The sequence below is a fragment of the Acyrthosiphon pisum genome, chromosome A2, assembly GCF_005508785.2.
Source record: "Acyrthosiphon pisum isolate AL4f chromosome A2, pea_aphid_22Mar2018_4r6ur, whole genome shotgun sequence".
In the NCBI taxonomy this organism is placed as follows: Eukaryota; Metazoa; Arthropoda; class Insecta; order Hemiptera; family Aphididae; genus Acyrthosiphon; species Acyrthosiphon pisum.
This window is the reverse complement of record NC_042495.1, coordinates 63183151-63202333: the sequence shown is the minus strand read 5'-3', so window position 1 is coordinate 63202333 and position 19183 is coordinate 63183151. Positions and strand designations below refer to the sequence as shown.

Genomic DNA, 19183 nt, shown 5'->3' with positions numbered 1-19183 from the left:
GCTGTAGTAAAAATGTATAAAAGTCGATCATAGTAATATAATTATCAAATGAATGAATATGTAAATGTGTTTACAGGTGTCAAACCCGTTCCCGTTTGCAACGAGGAGAGACAAACTTCTTTGAAAAATGAGTGTGCTATTACCAAAAAGCTTCAGTGGCTGTTATTAAAATTCTTCTACTGTCGACAATGGACATGCTCGATGAAGACTTTTGAACTATGTATATTCTGATATGGTACCCATTTCCTTTGATTTGTGTACTTATTTTACATATGTTTCCCCCCGCCACCCATCAGAAAGTAATTAGTTAGTTTATTTAACCAAAGAAAACTGTACCTACTCACTGTGTTTGTGAATAAAATTATTTTGTCAATGACTAATTTAAGAAAACTTTATTTTTAAATTTTATAATAAAAAAGAAAAGTAGGTGCCTATTTTTAAATCTTAATGAACTATACCATCATGCTTTTCCTATTTGTCGTATCGATAGTTTATATGTATTTTAAAATTTAGAAATATATGACTAATGTAGTAATATGTGCTGTAAATTATTGTTATACCTGCAGAAGTTATTTGTACATACTATGTAAGAAAAAAAATAAATCATAATATAATATGAAATTGAACTGTAGCCATATATAAAACAATTTAACATTTTGTTTTTCATGTCTATGGACTTAAAACTAATTAACTTCAACTTTTTATTTTAATTTTTTCTGTGTTTGTTGACTTGATCTATTATAATATGATTAGAGGGCGGATTCTTATGATTATACATATTTATTGTGGTTGATGGTATGATAATATTATGCTAATAGTGACCGCATAATTTGTTTCAAGACATCAACAATTTAAACCGTGAATCTTTTAGGCTGCATAATACGAAAATCAACCAACTTTTTCCATTTTATTGACTTATTTAAGATTTTAATTGCGTATATTTTCTGTGTTTTTATTTTTTAGACATTTTTGAATTGACTAATATTGACATTTTTCTATATGAGATAAAGAAATGAAATCTAATATGCTTCATGTCATTGTGATTGCAAATAAAAGAAATTTATTACTGTTTTGTTGCAATTATTCCAGTAGTGGCATTTTAATTTTTTATATGTTAATTGTACCATAATAATAAAATAAATGTATATTATTTGATAAGAACTTATAAGACACGATTCCTAGTAGTGCATGCAGATGACAGTAGTTACGGCTCTGAAGTTTTTTATTTGGGTCAAGGGTCGAGAACCACTGCAATCGTATATAATATATATTTTGTATGAATTTCTAACTAAAAAATAGTTTTCAAGTTTTCGTGATTTTTACGAATTTCGTCAAAATTCTGACTTCAGACGCTCATAAAAAAACTATTGAGGATTTACGCCGAACTTTTTTTTTATTTCCACCAAAGACAACTTACGAGGAACGTTGTAGGCGTATTACATTCTCGAGTTATTGGACAGAGCGAACATTTTTTTTATCGACATAAATTATGAAAAAACTAAAATAATCGAACATTTCATATGTATATGAATACCTCGACACGAATCTAAAAATTTTTGAAAATGTTACGGTTTTAAATTCTAATATAAACAACCAGTTCAAATTGCATGTATCTACAGACATTGAATTTAGAGTAACACCACCTACACGAAAAACCAAAACCGATATTAGGTAGGTACGTAAAAACTCACGTTTCCCTAAATTTTTTTTTGTTTTTCCAGGCGCTTTTGGCGACCAGGCGGACACTGTTCATTTCGACATGCCCTATGCACCTACAAGATTCACTTTCCCACAGAAAAAGATGAAAAGCGAAGCATTATTTCGACTACTTATCGTGCACACCGCCCCAAATAATAAAAATGTATTACGCAGAACGTACATTTGCCAATAGTTTCAATATAGGTAGTTCGATTCACTCTAATTTTTAAACTAACGATGCTAAATGTCATCTGCTCATCGTACATTTTCTATATAAGACGGATACAATAAAATGCCCGTGTTACGTTTTAAAATCTTGGAGCTGCATCGTTCACGATATTTCGAAAATTTAACGCCCGCGAACCTGTCTTATCACTATACGAACACGAAATTGTAATAATGTTATCAAATAAATAACAACATCATATTATTATATTTTCGTATGCCGACTTTAAATTTGAATCACTCTCCAGACCAAAAGTCACTTAATAGTTTATCGTTTTTAGTCCACACAGGGGATTATACTTATAATGTTTTTCAAAACTGAAATATATTATGATGTACCACATACACGGAACTGGGAAGTGGAGCCAATGCAACGAGGAGAGACAAACTTCTTTGAAAAATGAGTGTCCTATTACCAAAAAGCTTCAGTGACTGTTATTAAAATTCTTCAACCATCGACAGTGGACATAACAATTGTGGAAGACTTTTGAACTATGTATATTCTGATATGGTACCTATTTCCTTTGATTTGTGTACTTATTTTACATATGTTTCCCCCCGCCACCCATCAGAAAGTAATTAGTTAGTTTATTTAACCAAAGAAAACTGTACCTACTCACTGTGTTTTTGTGAATAAAATTATTTTGTCAATGACTAATTTAAGAAAACTTTATTTTTAAATTTTATAATAAAAAAGAAAAGTAGGTGCCTATTTTTAAATCTTAATGAACTATACCATCATGCTTTTCCTATTTGTCGTATCGATAGTTTATATGTATTTTAAAATTTAGAAATATATGACTAATGTAGTAATATGTGCTGTAAATTATTGTTATACCTGCAGAAGTTATTTGTACATACTATGTAAGAAAAAAAATAAATCATAATATAATATGAAATTGAACTGTAGCCATATATAAAACAATTTAACATTTTATTTTTCATGTCTATGGACTTAAAACTAATTAACTTTTTATTTTTATTTTAATTTTTTCTGTGTTTGTTGACTTGATCTATTATAATATGATTAGAGGGCGGATTCTTATGATTATACATATTTATTGTGGTTGATGGTATGATAATATTACGCTAATAGTGACCGCATAATTTGTTTCAAGACATCAACAATTTAAACCGTGAATCTTTTAGGCTGCATAATACGAAAATCAACCAACTTTTTCCATTTTATTGACTTATTTAAGATTTTAATTGCGTATATTTTCTGTGTTTTTATTTTTTAGACATTTTTGAATTGACTAATATTGACATTTTTCTATATGAGATAAAGAAATCTAATATGCTTCATGTCATTGTGATTGCAAATAAAAGAAATTTATTACTGTTTTGTTGCAATTATTCCAGTAGTGGCATTTTAATTTTTTATATGTTAATTGTACCATAATAATAAAATAAATGTATATTATTTGATAAGAACTTATAAGACACGATTCCTAGTAGTGCATGCAGATGACAGTAGTTACGGCTCTGAAGTTTTTTATTTGGGTCAAGGGTCGAGAACCACTGCAATCGTATATAGGTAATATATATTTTGTATGAATTTCTAACTAAAAAATAGTTTTCAAATTTTCGTGATTTTTACGAATTTCGTCAAAATTCTGACTTCAGACGCTCATAAAAAAACTATTGAGGATTTACGCCGAACTTTTTTTTTATTTCCACCAAAGACAACTTACGAGGAACGTTGTAGGCGTATTACATTCTCGAGTTATTGGACAGAGCGAACATTTTTTTTATCGACATAAATTATGAAAAAACTAAAATAATCGAACATTTCATATGTATATGAATACCTCGACACGAATCTAAAAATTTTTGAAAATGTTACGGTTTTAAATTCTAATATAAACAACCAGTTCAAATTGCATGTATCTACAGACATTGAATTTAGAGTAACACCACCTACACGAAAAACCAAAACCGATATTAGGTAGGTACGTAAAAACTCACGTTTCCCTAAATTTTTTTTTGTTTTTCCAGGCGCTTTTGGCGACCAGGCGGGCACTGTTCATTTCGACATGCCCTATGCACCTACAAGATTCACTTTCCCACAGGAAAAGATGAAAAGCGAAGCATTATTTCGACTACTTATCGTGCACACCGCCCCAAATAATAAAAATGTATTACGCAGAACGTACATTTGCCAATAGTTTCAATATAGTTCGATTCACTCTAATTTTTAAACTAACGATGCTAAATGTCATCTGCTCATCGTACATTTTCTATATATTAAGACGGATACAATAAAATGCCCGTGTTACGTTTTAAAATCTTGGAGCTGCATCGTTCACGATATTTCGAAAATTTAACGCCCGCGAACCTGTCTTATCACTATACGAACACGAAATTGTAATAATGTTATCAAATAAATAACAACATCATATTATTATATTTTCGTATGCCGACTTTAAATTTGAATCACTCTCGAATCGCGATTATTTGAAATTCGAACAAAAAATACAGACCACAGAACAGTCGTACCGAGTTCCATTCATACAATTTAATATAAAATCACCATGGATAAGTGTATTCTTTCCAGTAAAACATCCAAAGTATCGCCTCGCCACATTACGTACATTTTCATTTGTAAGTATTATTTTCTAGTTGTAGTGATTATATTTCTTAATAATATGGAGTCAGTCTAATTTGCTAATTCGTTCACAAATATAGATTTCCAAAAAATCAATGAAATAGAAAGAAATAATGGCTAAAAATGTTCGAATTAAATGATTGTCGCGATAATTTCTACCTGGCATAGAATCTGCGGTAGGTAATCATTTCACAATAATTAGTGATGGTAAACAATGGTCAGTAAATTAGTAAACACGGTGTCAGAGGCTGTCTCAAAACATAATCCAAACCACTTGTCTGGTATAGAGAAGTAAAATAAATGTTATAGTGATTCACGGCAATATTGGTACTACTCTGCGCACGACTAGTAAATCGCATCTAAGAGGTAAAATCATTTAACATGATTCATAAATTTGGTATTTATATATTTGTTACAGCTTGACGTTTTCAGAAAATTTTGTTTCTCCAACGATGAGTTAGTAGTAAATGAACAGACGAATATAAAGCATTTGGAGGCCATGATTTTAATTCACCCAGAAATAAGCCTTAGATACCCAATAATGTCTAATTCACACACACTTATCTAAGTATATCACTCAAGTATCCGATTTTAAACGTTTGCCAAGACCAAAAGTCACTTAATAGTTTATCGTTTTTAGTCCACACAGGGGATTATACTTATAATGTTTTTCAAAACTGAAATATTATATTATGATGTACCACATACACGGAACTGGGAAGTGGAGCCAACGCATTGACAAATTTTCAGACGTTGACTTTCTTGGAGATAATTCTACCGACTCAGATGAAGCCATTCAATATTGGAGAGAATTATGAAACTTAAAGGTGAGAATATTGTCGATAGGTTTTCATTTTAAAGCAATTTTACTGTGCTATCAACTAACAAACCCACCTGTTCACGGGACACATTGTATAATATCTAATTGTGTACGTGGTCAAAATAAATTAATAAATAAATAATTATATGTTACAATCTTAAAATATCCATGACTTGTTTTAAAAATAAAATACAACTATAACAAGTGCTTGCCCCCACCCCCCTCATAAGGTTCTTTAAAAAATATTTTTGCCTTTAAGATTGATTATAACATTACGTCATATCACTCTAATATATTATGACCAACGGTACAAAACTGGATCTACTGTACACACATTTGCATGTTGCACGTTGTGCAATTAAAGAAGACAAATGGTGCACTGACATATTTTTAACAAAGTTTTAATTTCTAGGTAATACAATTTTGCTGACCAAGAATCCAATTTTAACAACGCAGAGGGCCTCAACATATTTAAATTGCAAAGAAACACACGACTAGTTATTGGACATTGGTATCTTTTCTGAAGGGAAAGTGCATCTAGTTGGATGCGTTAAACAGGTAAAGATTGAATGTTCCCAGTTGTTTTCAAATACGTCGGGAAAAACAAAAAGATTATATTTTTGACAAAAATTGATGTTGTTTTGCTGGTGTAACTAATAAAATATCTAGGTGTAGATACATGATTTGTTCGTCCGAATGTTCCTATTAGCATTTTCTATACAATTTTTAGAACAATTTCACTCTTTTTGAGCTAATATAATATTAAAAACAAAACTAATCGAAAATATTAAAATGTGTTATCCCCATAACGAGCTCAAATAGAGTGAAATTGTTCTAAAAATTGTATAGAAAATGCTAATAGGAACATTCGGACGAACAAATCATGTATCTACACCTAGGTATTAGAATTTGAAAATGTAATACGGGCATCCTGTTATAGTTTCTATAATATCTGTTCACAATTATAAGAGATACATAGCCACCATTTTTCATGAGCGTTTAAAGTTCCAATTTCGACAAAATTCATGAACAATTTGCAAATAGATTTGTGGTTAAAAACGTATCAAACGTTCTATTGTATATATTTTAGCTTATGTTTGTAGTAAAAATGTATAAAAGTCGATCATAGTAATATTAATTTTATCAAATTGAATTGAATATGTAAATTATTGTTTTACAGGTTGCCAAACCCGTTCCCATTTGCAACGAGGAGAGACAAACTTCTTTGAAAAATGAGTGTGCTATTACCAAAAAGCTTCAGTGGCTGTTATTAAAATTCTTCTACTGTCGACAATGGACATGCTCGATGAAGACTTTTGAACTATGTATATTCTGATATGGTACCTATTTCCTTTGATTTGTGTACTTATTTTACATATGTTTCCCCCCGCCACCCATCAGAAAGTAATTAGTTAGTTTATTTAACCAAAGAAAACTGTACCTACTCACTGTGTTTGTGAATAAAATTATTTTGTCAATGACTAATTTAAGAAAACTTTATTTTTAAATTTTATAATAAAAAAGAAAAGTAGGTGCCTATTTTTAAATCTTAATGAACTATACCATCATGCTTTTCCTATTTGTCGTATCGATAGTTTATATGTATTTTAAAATTTAGAAATATATGACTAATGTAGTAATATGTGCTGTAAATTATTGTTATACCTGCAGAAGTTATTTGTACATACTATGTAAGAAAAAAAATAAATCATAATATAATATGAAATTGAACTGTAGCCATATATAAAACAATTTAACATTTTGTTTTTCATGTCTATGGACTTAAAACTAATTAACTTCAACTTTTTATTTTAATTTTTTCTGTGTTTGTTGACTTGATCTATTATAATATGATTAGAGGGCGGATTCTTATGATTATACATATTTATTGTGGTTGATGGTATGATAATATTATGCTAATAGTGACCGCATAATTTGTTTCAAGACATCAACAATTTAAACCGTGAATCTTTTAGGCTGCATAATACGAAAATCAACCAACTTTTTCCATTTTATTGACTTATTTAAGATTTTAATTGCGTATATTTTCTGTGTTTTTATTTTTTAGACATTTTTGAATTGACTAATATTGACATTTTTCTATATGAGATAAAGAAATGAAATCTAATATGCTTCATGTCATTGTGATTGCAAATAAAAGAAATTTATTACTGTTTTGTTGCAATTATTCCAGTAGTGGCATTTTAATTTTTTATATGTTAATTGTACCATAATAATAAAATAAATGTATATTATTTGATAAGAACTTATAAGACACGATTCCTAGTAGTGCATGCAGATGACAGTAGTTACGGCTCTGAAGTTTTTTATTTGGGTCAAGGGTCGAGAACCACTGCAATCGTATATAGGTAATATATATTTTGTATGAATTTCTAACTAAAAAATAGTTTTCAAATTTTCGTGATTTTTACGAATTTCGTCAAAATTCTGACTTCAGACGCTCATAAAAAAACTATTGAGGATTTACGCCGAACTTTTTTTTTTATTTCCACCAAAGACAACTTACGAGGAACGTTGTAGGCGTATTACATTGTCGAGTTATTGGACAGAGCGAACATTTTTTTTATCGACATAAAAATATGAAAAAACTAAAATAATCGAACATTTCATATGTATATGAATACCTCGACACGAATCTAAAAATTTTGAAAATGTTACGGTTTTAAATTCTAATATAAACAACCAGTTCAAATTGCATGTATCTACAGACATTGAATTTAGAGTAACACCACCTACACGAAAAACCAAAACCGATATTAGGTAGGTACGTAAAAACTCACGTTTCCCTAAATTTTTTTTTGTTTTTCCAGGCGCTTTTGGCGACTAGGCGGGCACTGTTCATTTCGACATGCCCTATGCACCTACAAGATTCACTTTCCCACAGGAAAAGATGAAAAGCGAAGCATTATTTCGACTACTTATCGTGCACACCGCCCCAAATAATAAAAATGTATTACGCAGAACGTACATTTGCCAATAGTTTCAATATAGTTCGATTCACTCTAATTTTTAAACTAACGATGCTAAATGTCATCTGCTCATCGTACATTTTCTATATAAGACGGATACAATAAAATGCCCGTGTTACGTTTTAAAATCTTGGAGCTGCATCGTTCACGATATTTCGAAAATTTAACGCCCGCGAACCTGTCTTATCACTATACGAACACGAAATTGTAATAATGTTATCAAATAAATAACAACATCATATTATTATATTTTCGTATGCCGACTTTAAATTTGAATCACTCTCGAATCGCGATTATTTGAAATTCGAACAAAAAATACAGACCACAGAACAGTCGTACCGAGTTCCATTCATACAATTTAATATAAAATCACCATGGATAAGTGTATTCTTTCCAGTAAAACATCCAAAGTATCGCCTCGCCACATTACGTACATTTTCATTTGTAAGTATTATTTTCTAGTTGTAGTGATTATATTTCTTAATAATATGGAGTCAGTCTAATTTGCTAATTCGTTCACAAATATAGATTTCCAAAAAATCAATGAAATAGAAAGAAATAATGGCTAAAAATGTTCGAATTAAATGATTGTCGCGATAATTTCTACCTGGCATAGAATCTGCGGTAGGTAATCATTTCACAATAATTAGTGATGGTAAACAATGGTCAGTAAATTAGTAAACACGGTGTCAGAGGCTGTCTCAAAACATAATCCAAACCACTTGTCTGGTATAGAGAAGTAAAATAAATGTTAGTGATTCACGGCAATATTGGTACTACTCTGCGCACGACTAGTAAATCGCATCTAAGAGGTAAAATCATTTAACATAATTCATAAATTTGGTATTTATATATTTGTTACAGCTTGACGTTTTCAGAAAATTTTGTTTCTCCAACGATGAGTTAGTAGTAAATGAACAGACGAATAAAGCATTTGGAGGCCATGATTTTAATTCACCCAGAAATAAGCCTTAGATACCCAATAATGTCTAATTCACACACACTTATCTAAGTATATCACTCAAGTATCCGATTTTAAACGTTTGCCAAGACCAAAAGTCACTTAATAGTTTATCGTTTTTAGTCCACACAGGGGATTATACTTATAATGTTTTTCAAAACTGAAATATTATATTATGATGTACCACATACACGGAACTGGGAAGTGGAGCCAATGCATTGACAAATTTTCAGACGTTAACTTTCTTGGAGATAATTCTACCGACTCAGATGAAGCCATCATACAATATTGGAGAGAATTATGAAACTTAAAGGTGAGAATATTGTCGATAGGTTTTCATTTTAAAGCAATTTTACTGTGCTATCAACTAACAAACCCACCTGTTCACGGGACACATTGTATAATATCTAATTGTGTACGTGGACATATATTTGTCTATCGAAAGGTCTCAGCCCGTTTGGTCAAAATAAATTAATAAATAAATAATTATATGTTACAATCTTAAAATATCCATGACTTGTTTTAAAAATAAAATACAACTATAACAAGTGCTTGCCCCCACCCCCCTCATAAGGTTCTTTAAAAAATATTTTTGCCTTTAAGTTTGATTATAACATTATGTCATATCACTCTAATATATTAAGGCTAACGTTACAAAACTGGATCTACTGTAATCACATTTGCGTGTTGTTCGTTGTTCAAAGAGAGAAGACAAATACTACACCGACATATTTTTAACAAAGTTTTAACTTTTAGGTAATACAATTTTGCTGAGCAAGAATCCAATTTTAATAACCCGGAGGGCTTCTACATATTTAAATTGCAAAGAAACACATAACTAGTTTGGACATTGGTATCTTTTCTGAAGGGAAAGTGCGTCTAGTTGGATGCGTTAAACAGGTAAAGATTGAATGTTCCCAGTTAAATAGTAAATAGTAAATTAGTAAACACGGTGTCAGAGGCTGTCTCAAAACATAATCCAAACCACTTGTCTGGGATAGAGAAGTAAAATAAATGTTAGTGATTCACGGCAATATTGGTACTACTCTGCGCACGACTAGTAAATCGCATCTAAGAGGTAAAATCATTCAACATAATTCATAAATTTGGTATTTATATATTTGTTACAGCTTGACGTTTTCAGAAAATTTTGTTTCTCCAACGATGATTTAGAAGTAAATGAACAGACGAATAAAGAATTTGGAGGCCATGATTTTAATTCACCCAGAAAAGCCTTAGATACCCAATAATGTCTAATTCACACACACTTATGTAAGTATATCACTCAAGTATCCGATTTTAAATGTTTGCCAAGACCAAAAGTCACTTAATAGTTTATCGTTTTTAGTCCACACAGGGGATTATACTTATAATGTTTTTCAAAACTGAAATATATTATGATGTGCCACATACACGGAACTGGGAAGTGGAGCCAATGCATTGACAAATTTTCAGACGTTGACTTTCTTGGAGATAATTCTACCGACTCAGATGAAGCCATACAATATTGGAGAGAATTATGAAACTTAAAGGTGAGAATATTGTCGATAGGTTTTCATTTTAAAGCAATTTTACTGTGCTATCAACTAACAAACCCACCTGTTCACGGGACACATTGTATAATATCTAATTGTGTACGTGGTCAAAATAAATTAATAAATAAATAATTATATGTTACAATCTTAAAATATCCATGACTTGTTTTAAAAATAAAATACAAATATAACAAGTGCTTGCTCCCACCCCCCATAAGGTTCTTTAAAAAATATTTTTGCCTTTAAGATTGATTATAACATTACGTCATATCACTCTAATATATTAAGACTAACAGTACAAAACTGGATCTACTGTACACACATTTGCATGTTGCACGTTGTGCAATTAAAGAAGACGAATGGTGCACTGACATATTTTTAACATAGTTTTAATTTCTAGGTAATACAGTTTTGCTGACCAAGAATCCAATTTTAACACCGTAGAGGGCCTCAACATATTTAAATTGCAAAGAAACACATAACTAGTTTTGACATTGGTATCTTTTCTGAAGGGAAAGTGCATCTAGTTGGATGCGTTACACAGGTAAAGATTGAATGTTCCCAGTTGTTTTCAAATACGTAGGGAAAAACAAAAAGATTATATTTTTGACAAAAATTGATGTTGTTTTGCTGGTGTAACTAATAAAATACCTAGGTTTATATACATGATTTGTTCGTCCGAATGTTCCTATTAGCATCTTCTATAAAATTTTTAGAAAAATTTCACTCTTTTTGAGCTCGTTGTGGGGATAATACATTTTAATATTTTCGATTAGTTTTGTTTTTAATATTATTGTCAAGAAAAAGTGTCAAATAATTTGAAAATGTAATACGGGCATCCTGTTATAGTTTCTATAATATCTGTTCACAAATATAAGAGATACATAGTCACCATTTTTCATGAGCATTTAAAGTTCCAATTTCGACAAAATTCATGAACAATTTGCAATTAATTTTGTAGTTAAAAACGTTCTATTTTATATATTTTAGCTTATGCTTATAGTAAAAATTTATAAAAGTTGATCATAGTAATATTAATTATCAAATTGAATTGAATATGTAAAATATTGTTTTACAGGTTGTCAAACCCATTCCCATTTGCATCGAGGAGAGACAAACTTCTTTGAAAAAAGAGTGTGCTATTACCAAAAAGCTTCAGTGGCTGTTATTAAAATTCTTCTACTGTCGACAATGGACATGCTCGATGAAGACTTTTGAACTATGTATATTCTGATATGGTACCTATTTCCTTTGATTTGTGTACTTATTTTACATATGTTTCCCCCCGCCACCCATCAGAAAGTAATTAGTTAGTTTATTTAACCAAAGAAAACTGTACCTACTCACTGTGTTTGTGAATAAAATTATTTTGTCAATGACTAATTTAAGAAAACTTTATTTTTAAATTTTATAATAAAAAAGAAAAGTAGGTGCCTATTTTTAAATCTTAATGAACTATACCATCATGCTTTTCCTATTTGTCGTATCGATAGTTTATATGTATTTTAAAATTTAGAAATATATGACTAATGTAGTAATGTGTGCTGTAAATTATTGTTATACCTGCAGAAGTTATTTGTACATACTATGTAAGAAAAAAAATAAATCATAATATAATATGAAATTGAACTGTAGCCATATATAAAACAATTTAACATTTTGTTTTTCATGTCCATGGACTTAAAACTAATTAACTTCAACTTTTTATTTCAATTTTTTCCGTGTTTGTTGACTTGATCTATTATAATATGATTAGAGGGCGGATTCTTATGATCATACATATTTATTGTGGTTGATGGTATGATAATATTATGCTAATAGTGACCGCATAATTTGTTTCAAGACATCAACAATTTAAACCGTGAATCTTTTAGGCTGCATAATACGAAAATCAACCAACTTTTTCCATTTTATTGACTTATTTAAGATTTGAATTGCGTATATTTTCTGTGTTTTTATTTTTTAGACATTTTTGAATTGACTAATATTGACATTTTTCTATATGAGATAAAGAAATCTAATATGCTTCATGTCATTGTGATTGCAAATAAAAGAAATTTATTACTGTTTTGTTGCAATTATTCCAGTAGTGGCATTTTAATTTTTTATATGTTAATTGTACCATAATAATAAAATAAATGTATATTATTTGATAAGAACTTATAAGACACGATTCCTAGTAGTGCATGCAGATGACAGTAGTTACGGCTCTGAAGTTTTTTATTTGGGTCAAGGGTCGAGAACCACTGCAATCGTATATAATATATATTTTGTATGAATTTCTAACTAAAAAATAGTTTTCAAATTTTCGTGATTTTTACGAATTTCGTCAAAATTCTGACTTCAGACGCTCATAAAAAAACTATTGAGGATTTACGCCGAACTTTTTTTTTATTTCCACCAAAGACAACTTACGAGGAACGTTGTAGGCGTATTACATTCTCGAGTTATTGCACGGAAAAAAATTATTACTATATAATTGTAGTTGCAACATTTATAGTTAATACATCTATTTTGTAGTAAAGATTAATAAACGATTTTAGTAGATATGAATACAAAATTGTAGTTAAAATATTATAGTTACTAGTACTATAATTTAGTTAAATCTATTTCCATTAACTATTTATTTTAGTTAAAACTTGGTTTTATACAGAATAGTTAATTTTACTATAATTTATAGTAAGCATAACTGAAAAATATTGTTGTTTGTTTTATTTTTAAACGCGGTATACGTGATTCCCAATGTGTTGTTTTGTTATCGGGCAAATAGCGATTAGCGATCCGTCCGCTGCAGTCGTCATTGTCCATTTATGATCCTCTGTATTCGACATTCGTGTTATTTATATTATTTCTCACACACACCACAATTTATTTTAATTTTGGTCATTTTATACTTATTATTTCAACATTTGACTACTTGACTGTTGAATGTTGTCAATGTTGATACCTACTCAAAACTCATTACAAACATTGTAACATTTACCTGCCAACTGTACTGGGGATTTTGGAAGTTTGGAGATTCTGTACCTGAGGTAAGTCTAATTAATTTAGTTTTTAATTATTAGTTAGGTACCTGCTAACTATAAGTATGTAAATTAAAATACTGTCGATTTTAATATTTTTATTTTTTAATATTGCTGCAGTATAAAATAGTATAATATAGGTATACCTATTATCAAGGCTGGACATTAATGAGTTAAAAATTAAAATGAATTTAAAACGTTAAGTTGATATTAACTAATTTGAGTAACCCGTTACTTTTTTTTAAACTAACTTTTAACATATTTAACGTGGTAACTTAGTTAATTGTATACAGATTTATAAAAATTAGTTTAAATTTAAAATTGTATACAACCCATTAATTTATTACTTTGTTGGCTTGGGAACTATTAGATATCACAGAGGTTCTCTATGCCTCATCGGGTATATTAACTTAACTTAACGAGTTAAAAAAATCGTTAATTTACCCAGCCTTGCCAATTATAATATTCATATTGTAGCAATGTAGTTGGATAATTTCATACAAAACACTGATGTCCAAATTATTATAGGACTTACTGTAATAGTATACTTTTTGAATTATGGATTCATACACTCAAGATATAATGAAACAATGGGGTTTTTCAACTGAAATAATAACAATATTTAAAGGTATGTGTATGATACTATAATACTATTATTATAATTTATAACATAGCCATGTAGTTATGTTATTTAATTGAAATTCTTTAATTGTAGGTATAGTGTTATTATAAGCTAAAGGATTATAATATAAAATATATCCATTGTAGGTAGGTATATGTAACTTGTAAGAACACCACATAATTATTATTTTTGCCATATTTATTTAATTTGTACAATCTGTATAAAATATATTTACAATAGGCACAATAGATGGAGGGATATATTATAGGTCATCGGTAGCTCGATTGAAGAATTGTTGATCTAATCAACAATTATATTAAAAAATCATTAATATAGGTATTCTATAAATATGAAATTGTAAATAAAGTTTTTTTGTTAATAAAATATCGACTATTATAATATTTTAACTAACAGTAAAATTATTCAATTTTGTATTACTGTGTACAAAATAAGCGCCAAGCGGTAAAAATATATAAGTCCCTAGTGACTAGATTTCTAGATAGGTATATATGTAGAATAAACACTCAAAAATTGTCTATTCAAATCTGCAAACTAATTTTATACATTTTTTAGATCAAGAAATAGATCAAGTAGCACTATTGAATCTTACTGAGACTATGATAATAGAGTTGTTGCCTAAAATTGGTCAACGATCTAGATTTTTAAAACATTTAGAAGATTTAAAAATACAAAAAGTAGGAAAAAAAATTTAACATTTCAAAACTTTTATCTTCATCATAGATAATACCTATAGCATATGTGTATATCATTTTTTTATTGTTATACCTATAGAATGTTTCTGTTGATTCTAAAAAGAAACATCATATAATTGACTGGGATAATTTAGAAATAGAGTTAGCTCCGATGGATAGCTTTGAAGATGTTAATTCTACAGATAACATAGTATGTGATACAATACCTGACAATTGTAATACTGCAGTCCAAGAATTCAAAGATCATTGTGGTAACCCCCTCAGTATTTAAATCATTTTATTAATATAATGTATACATTATGCTATATAGTATTACCAATAGTATTATATTCAATACTTACTATATAGTATAGGTATTGGCATATTGTTTTCTTGATTTTACTTTTACTTGTCTTAAGTTAAAACCAAACGCTATTCAATTAAAATAGTAAATACCTGTATTTTAATGTGTTTATGAAGTTCCAACTGCAGAATGCTCCTATACAACTACTAAAAACAATGATAATTCTTTGGCACAACAGATAAAAACTATTTTATCAAAATACCAAGATGGAGAGTTTGTATTAGATTATTACAAACTTAAATCACATTTCAATGAGGCCATGCGAAATAAACTAGTTTCTGTAATAATAAAAGATCAAATTCGCTCCCAAGTCATTTTAAATAGATCAAGGCTTATAATTTTAGCAAAAGGTAATTTTGAAAGTTTATAAGGTATAACATTTTATCGTTATAATATTTTTTTTTCACTTTTGAGGCATTGAAGAATTATTTCCTTCTGAGACTGAGGAAACTTACTTCATACCGTACTGTAAAGAGGGTAATATAATAAGTCCCAATAGAGGTAAACTATATGGAAAATTTTGTAATATTAAAAAGGAAATCAGCAAGATAAGTAATGTAAAGAAAAGGCATCTATCAGAGTCTGATCAAGAAATAAATTTGAATCATGAAGGTAACATTAATTTATTGCTATTCATTTTTTTGTTTTTATTATTTCTATAATAGTATTGTTAAATAAAGGTTTAAAATAAGGGAATGGTAGGTACTACCTAACCTATTTAATACTATTAAAAATCAAAATTATGCCTGTTATTGTTTTGTTATATAAGATTATAAAGACTCATTAACCTGGCTCAAAAACAATATAGAACCAGACATTACTCTTCATAAACTCTGGAAAGCAACAGCATCATATCGATTAAAAGACACAAATAATAATATGATGAATACATATATAGCCCTTACCAAACCTACTGGTCATATTTTAGTTAGTATTGTATTTGTTGTATGATAAGCTTTGTATTAAACCCAATGTTTCATTATTTTAGATTGATATAGATTTTAATTATATGTATGCTGGAAAACAAATGAGTTTATTTGACAAATTTCCTATTTTCAAGGAAAAATTAAAAATATATTTGGAAATTAAACAAATTAATATCAGCAAAAATCTTATTGCCAAACTAACTGATCCGCATAGACCTGGCATGTGTTGATATTTATTTACATGAAAATATGTTTCTGACTAAACTATATCCTGTATTTTATTTTTAGGTGACGACGATATTGCCGTGTTTGAAATTCTACCATATTTGTTTCCGCCTGTCAGTATTATTGTTCTAAAGCCACCGAATAATACCCGTTGTACTATCAGGGCATCAAAGATAGAACAAGCAGCTGCATTTATTTCAAATGTTACGGTAAATATATTTATAAAAATAAATAAACTGAACTATATATTATATTATATATTTTTTTTTTCAGAATGCTAATGAATTGAAAAAAGTACAATCCGATAAAATCAATAAGGCATTTTCATTAGGCTTAACTGTACAGCCATTTGTGGTTTTTGTTGGTGAAAGTGATTTGGATGAAAACATTTCAAATAATCCACTATCTTACTATACAGTTATCAACAACACATATTTCAAGGTGGAAACAATTTTAAAAGCATTTGATGTATGCTTCAAAAGCTTCCATACACTCAGTTTGAAGTATCCCTTTGAAGCAGAGCAGGTATGGAGATTTATACAGGAATATTTTTATAAAATTCCAGATAATAGAGGAGAAAAAAAATTTTTAAGTGTTAAAACTTTAATTAAAGATTTAGATAACATGTAAGACAATAATTTTATTGTTAAACGAATAAAGATTTAGTTTGAAAAAATTGTATTTATAATTAATAATAAGTACCACTAATCTCAATATGTTTAAATGTTTTTTGTGTGAATCTCAATTTGAGGTATCTAGCCATCTTTTAATACATTTAAATATTTATCATGATCTTAATAGCATAACAATATTTGAATGTAAACAACTAAATTGTTTCCGAAGTTTTGGATCAATTGATTCTTTTAAAAAGCATATTAATAGTCATACTTTAGTTACAAATAATATTGCAATTAATCAACAAATTAATGTTGACAAACATTCACCAACCATAATCAATAATATAGATATCAACTCTGAGGAAACAGTAGATAATATTCAGGATAATTTAGAATGTACATATTTCTTTACTCTTGAAAATTTTAAAAACATTTTACAAAAAAATGCAATTAAATTGGTCTCAAAATGGTATAGCAATAGTGCAATACCACGGAAAATGGTTCAAATCCTTCTTGATGATGTTCAAAACTTTAATGACTCGATTTTAATAAATATAAAAGACAAAATCCAAAATATGATTCAAAATAATAATTATGTTGATACAGTTAAAGATCTAACTCTAGTCTTAAATTCTCTTGAAACTCTTTCCCACTCTTTTGATAGTTTAAAAACAGAACATTTCCGATTACAAACTTTGGAAGAAATGGGTTTACTAATTCGGCCTAACCAAATTGTTATAGCACATAGGTTAGATGATCGACTTCATGATGGTATTGTTGTTTTAGAACCAAAACCTGTCAAAATAATTCTGACTCCTTTAAGATATATATTGAAAAAAATATTTGAACATTCTAACTTTTTCGATGTGCTATTGACTTACACTAAGGAACTTGAATTTTATAATGGTAAATTAATATTCAGTTTTGTTCAGTCGGAGATGTGGAAAGCAAAATTAAGACTTCACCAAAATAAAATTATTTTTCCTCTGTTCTTGTACTTTGATGATTTGGGTATTAATAATCCACTTGGATCTCATGCAGGAAATCAAAAACTTGGTGCTGTTTACATTTCCTTGGCTTGCTTACCACCTGAACTAGCATCTTCCTTAAATCATATATTGCTTGCTTCTTTATTTAAAACAGATGACAAAAAACAGTATGGAAATAATAAAATATTTAAAAATTTAATTTCAGAACTTAATTATCTAGAGACAACTGGGATTGAAATAACAATAAATAATAAAATATATAAAATATTTTTTTCAGTTGGTTTAATTTTGGGTGACAATCTTGGCTTACATTCTATATTGGGATTTGTAGAAAGTTTTGTTGCTAAATATCCCTGTCGATTCTGCAAAAGCTCTAGATCTGAATGTCAAAATCAATTAGTGCAAAATAATAATAGTTTAAGAGATTCGTTAAATTATAACTGTGATATTATCACTAATAATGTATCTCAAACAGGCATAAAAGAAAAATGTGTTTGGAATGATTTGAATTATTTCAGAGCAACAGACAACTATAGTGTAGATATTATGCACGACATGCTTGAGGGTGTTTGTAAATATGATATTGGGTTGATATTAAAATATATGATTTTTGAATTTAAATATTTTACTATAGATACATTAAACAATAGGATTGAAACATTTAATTATGGTCCTATTGATATCCGTAACAGGCCTACATTACTATCAACAGAAAATTTAAAACTAGGAGTTATAAAAATGTCAGCTGCAGAATCATTATGCTTCACTAGATATCTTGGCTTAATTATAGGTGATCTGATTCCTGAAAAATCTGAGGTTTGGTCTTTATATATTGTTCTTAAACAAATAATTGATATTATATTTCATAAATGGATCAGACTGCAGGAT

General features: G+C 28.9%; 2 protein-coding genes and 1 long non-coding RNA gene across 9 annotated transcripts in view; all 3 read left to right on the top strand.

The window, feature by feature from the left end:
* The first annotated feature begins 3484 nt into the window (after nt 1-3484).
* LOC103307766 lies at nt 3485-12360 on the top strand. 7 transcript variants are annotated; one of them, XR_003839531.1, is made up of 12 exons: nt 3486-4527; nt 4612-4897; nt 4964-5358; nt 5764-5909; nt 6532-6691; nt 8183-9153; nt 9220-9615; nt 10059-10202; nt 10433-10574; nt 10651-10834; nt 11238-11381; nt 11916-12359. It is a non-coding gene; the product is annotated as an uncharacterized LOC103307766 (long non-coding RNA). The 7 variants fall into 7 exon arrangements; XR_003839529.1 differs by having other exon boundaries at nt 3489-4897; nt 4964-5099; nt 5172-5358; nt 11916-12358; XR_003839530.1 differs by having other exon boundaries at nt 3489-4897; nt 8183-8785; nt 8870-9153; nt 11916-12358.
* Nucleotides 12361-13968: 1608 nt separating this feature from the next.
* LOC100570840 lies at nt 13969-17332 on the top strand. The gene is made up of 9 exons (XM_029489964.1): nt 13969-14488; nt 15056-15177; nt 15275-15446; nt 15655-15888; nt 15953-16150; nt 16308-16465; nt 16527-16683; nt 16753-16898; nt 16963-17332. Exons 1-9 carry the CDS (start codon nt 14419-14421, stop codon nt 17317-17319), a joined length of 1614 nt encoding a protein of 537 aa, XP_029345824.1. The 5' UTR covers nt 13969-14418; the 3' UTR covers nt 17320-17332.
* A 12-nt stretch (nt 17333-17344) lies between these two features.
* LOC115034192 overlaps nt 17345-19183 on the top strand; it is a 2727-nt gene continuing 888 nt past the window's right edge. Inside the window, exon 1 of the mRNA XM_029490158.1 lies at nt 17345-19183. Coding sequence (XP_029346018.1) covers nt 17405-19183 — 1779 coding nt within the window. The 5' untranslated portion in view covers nt 17345-17404.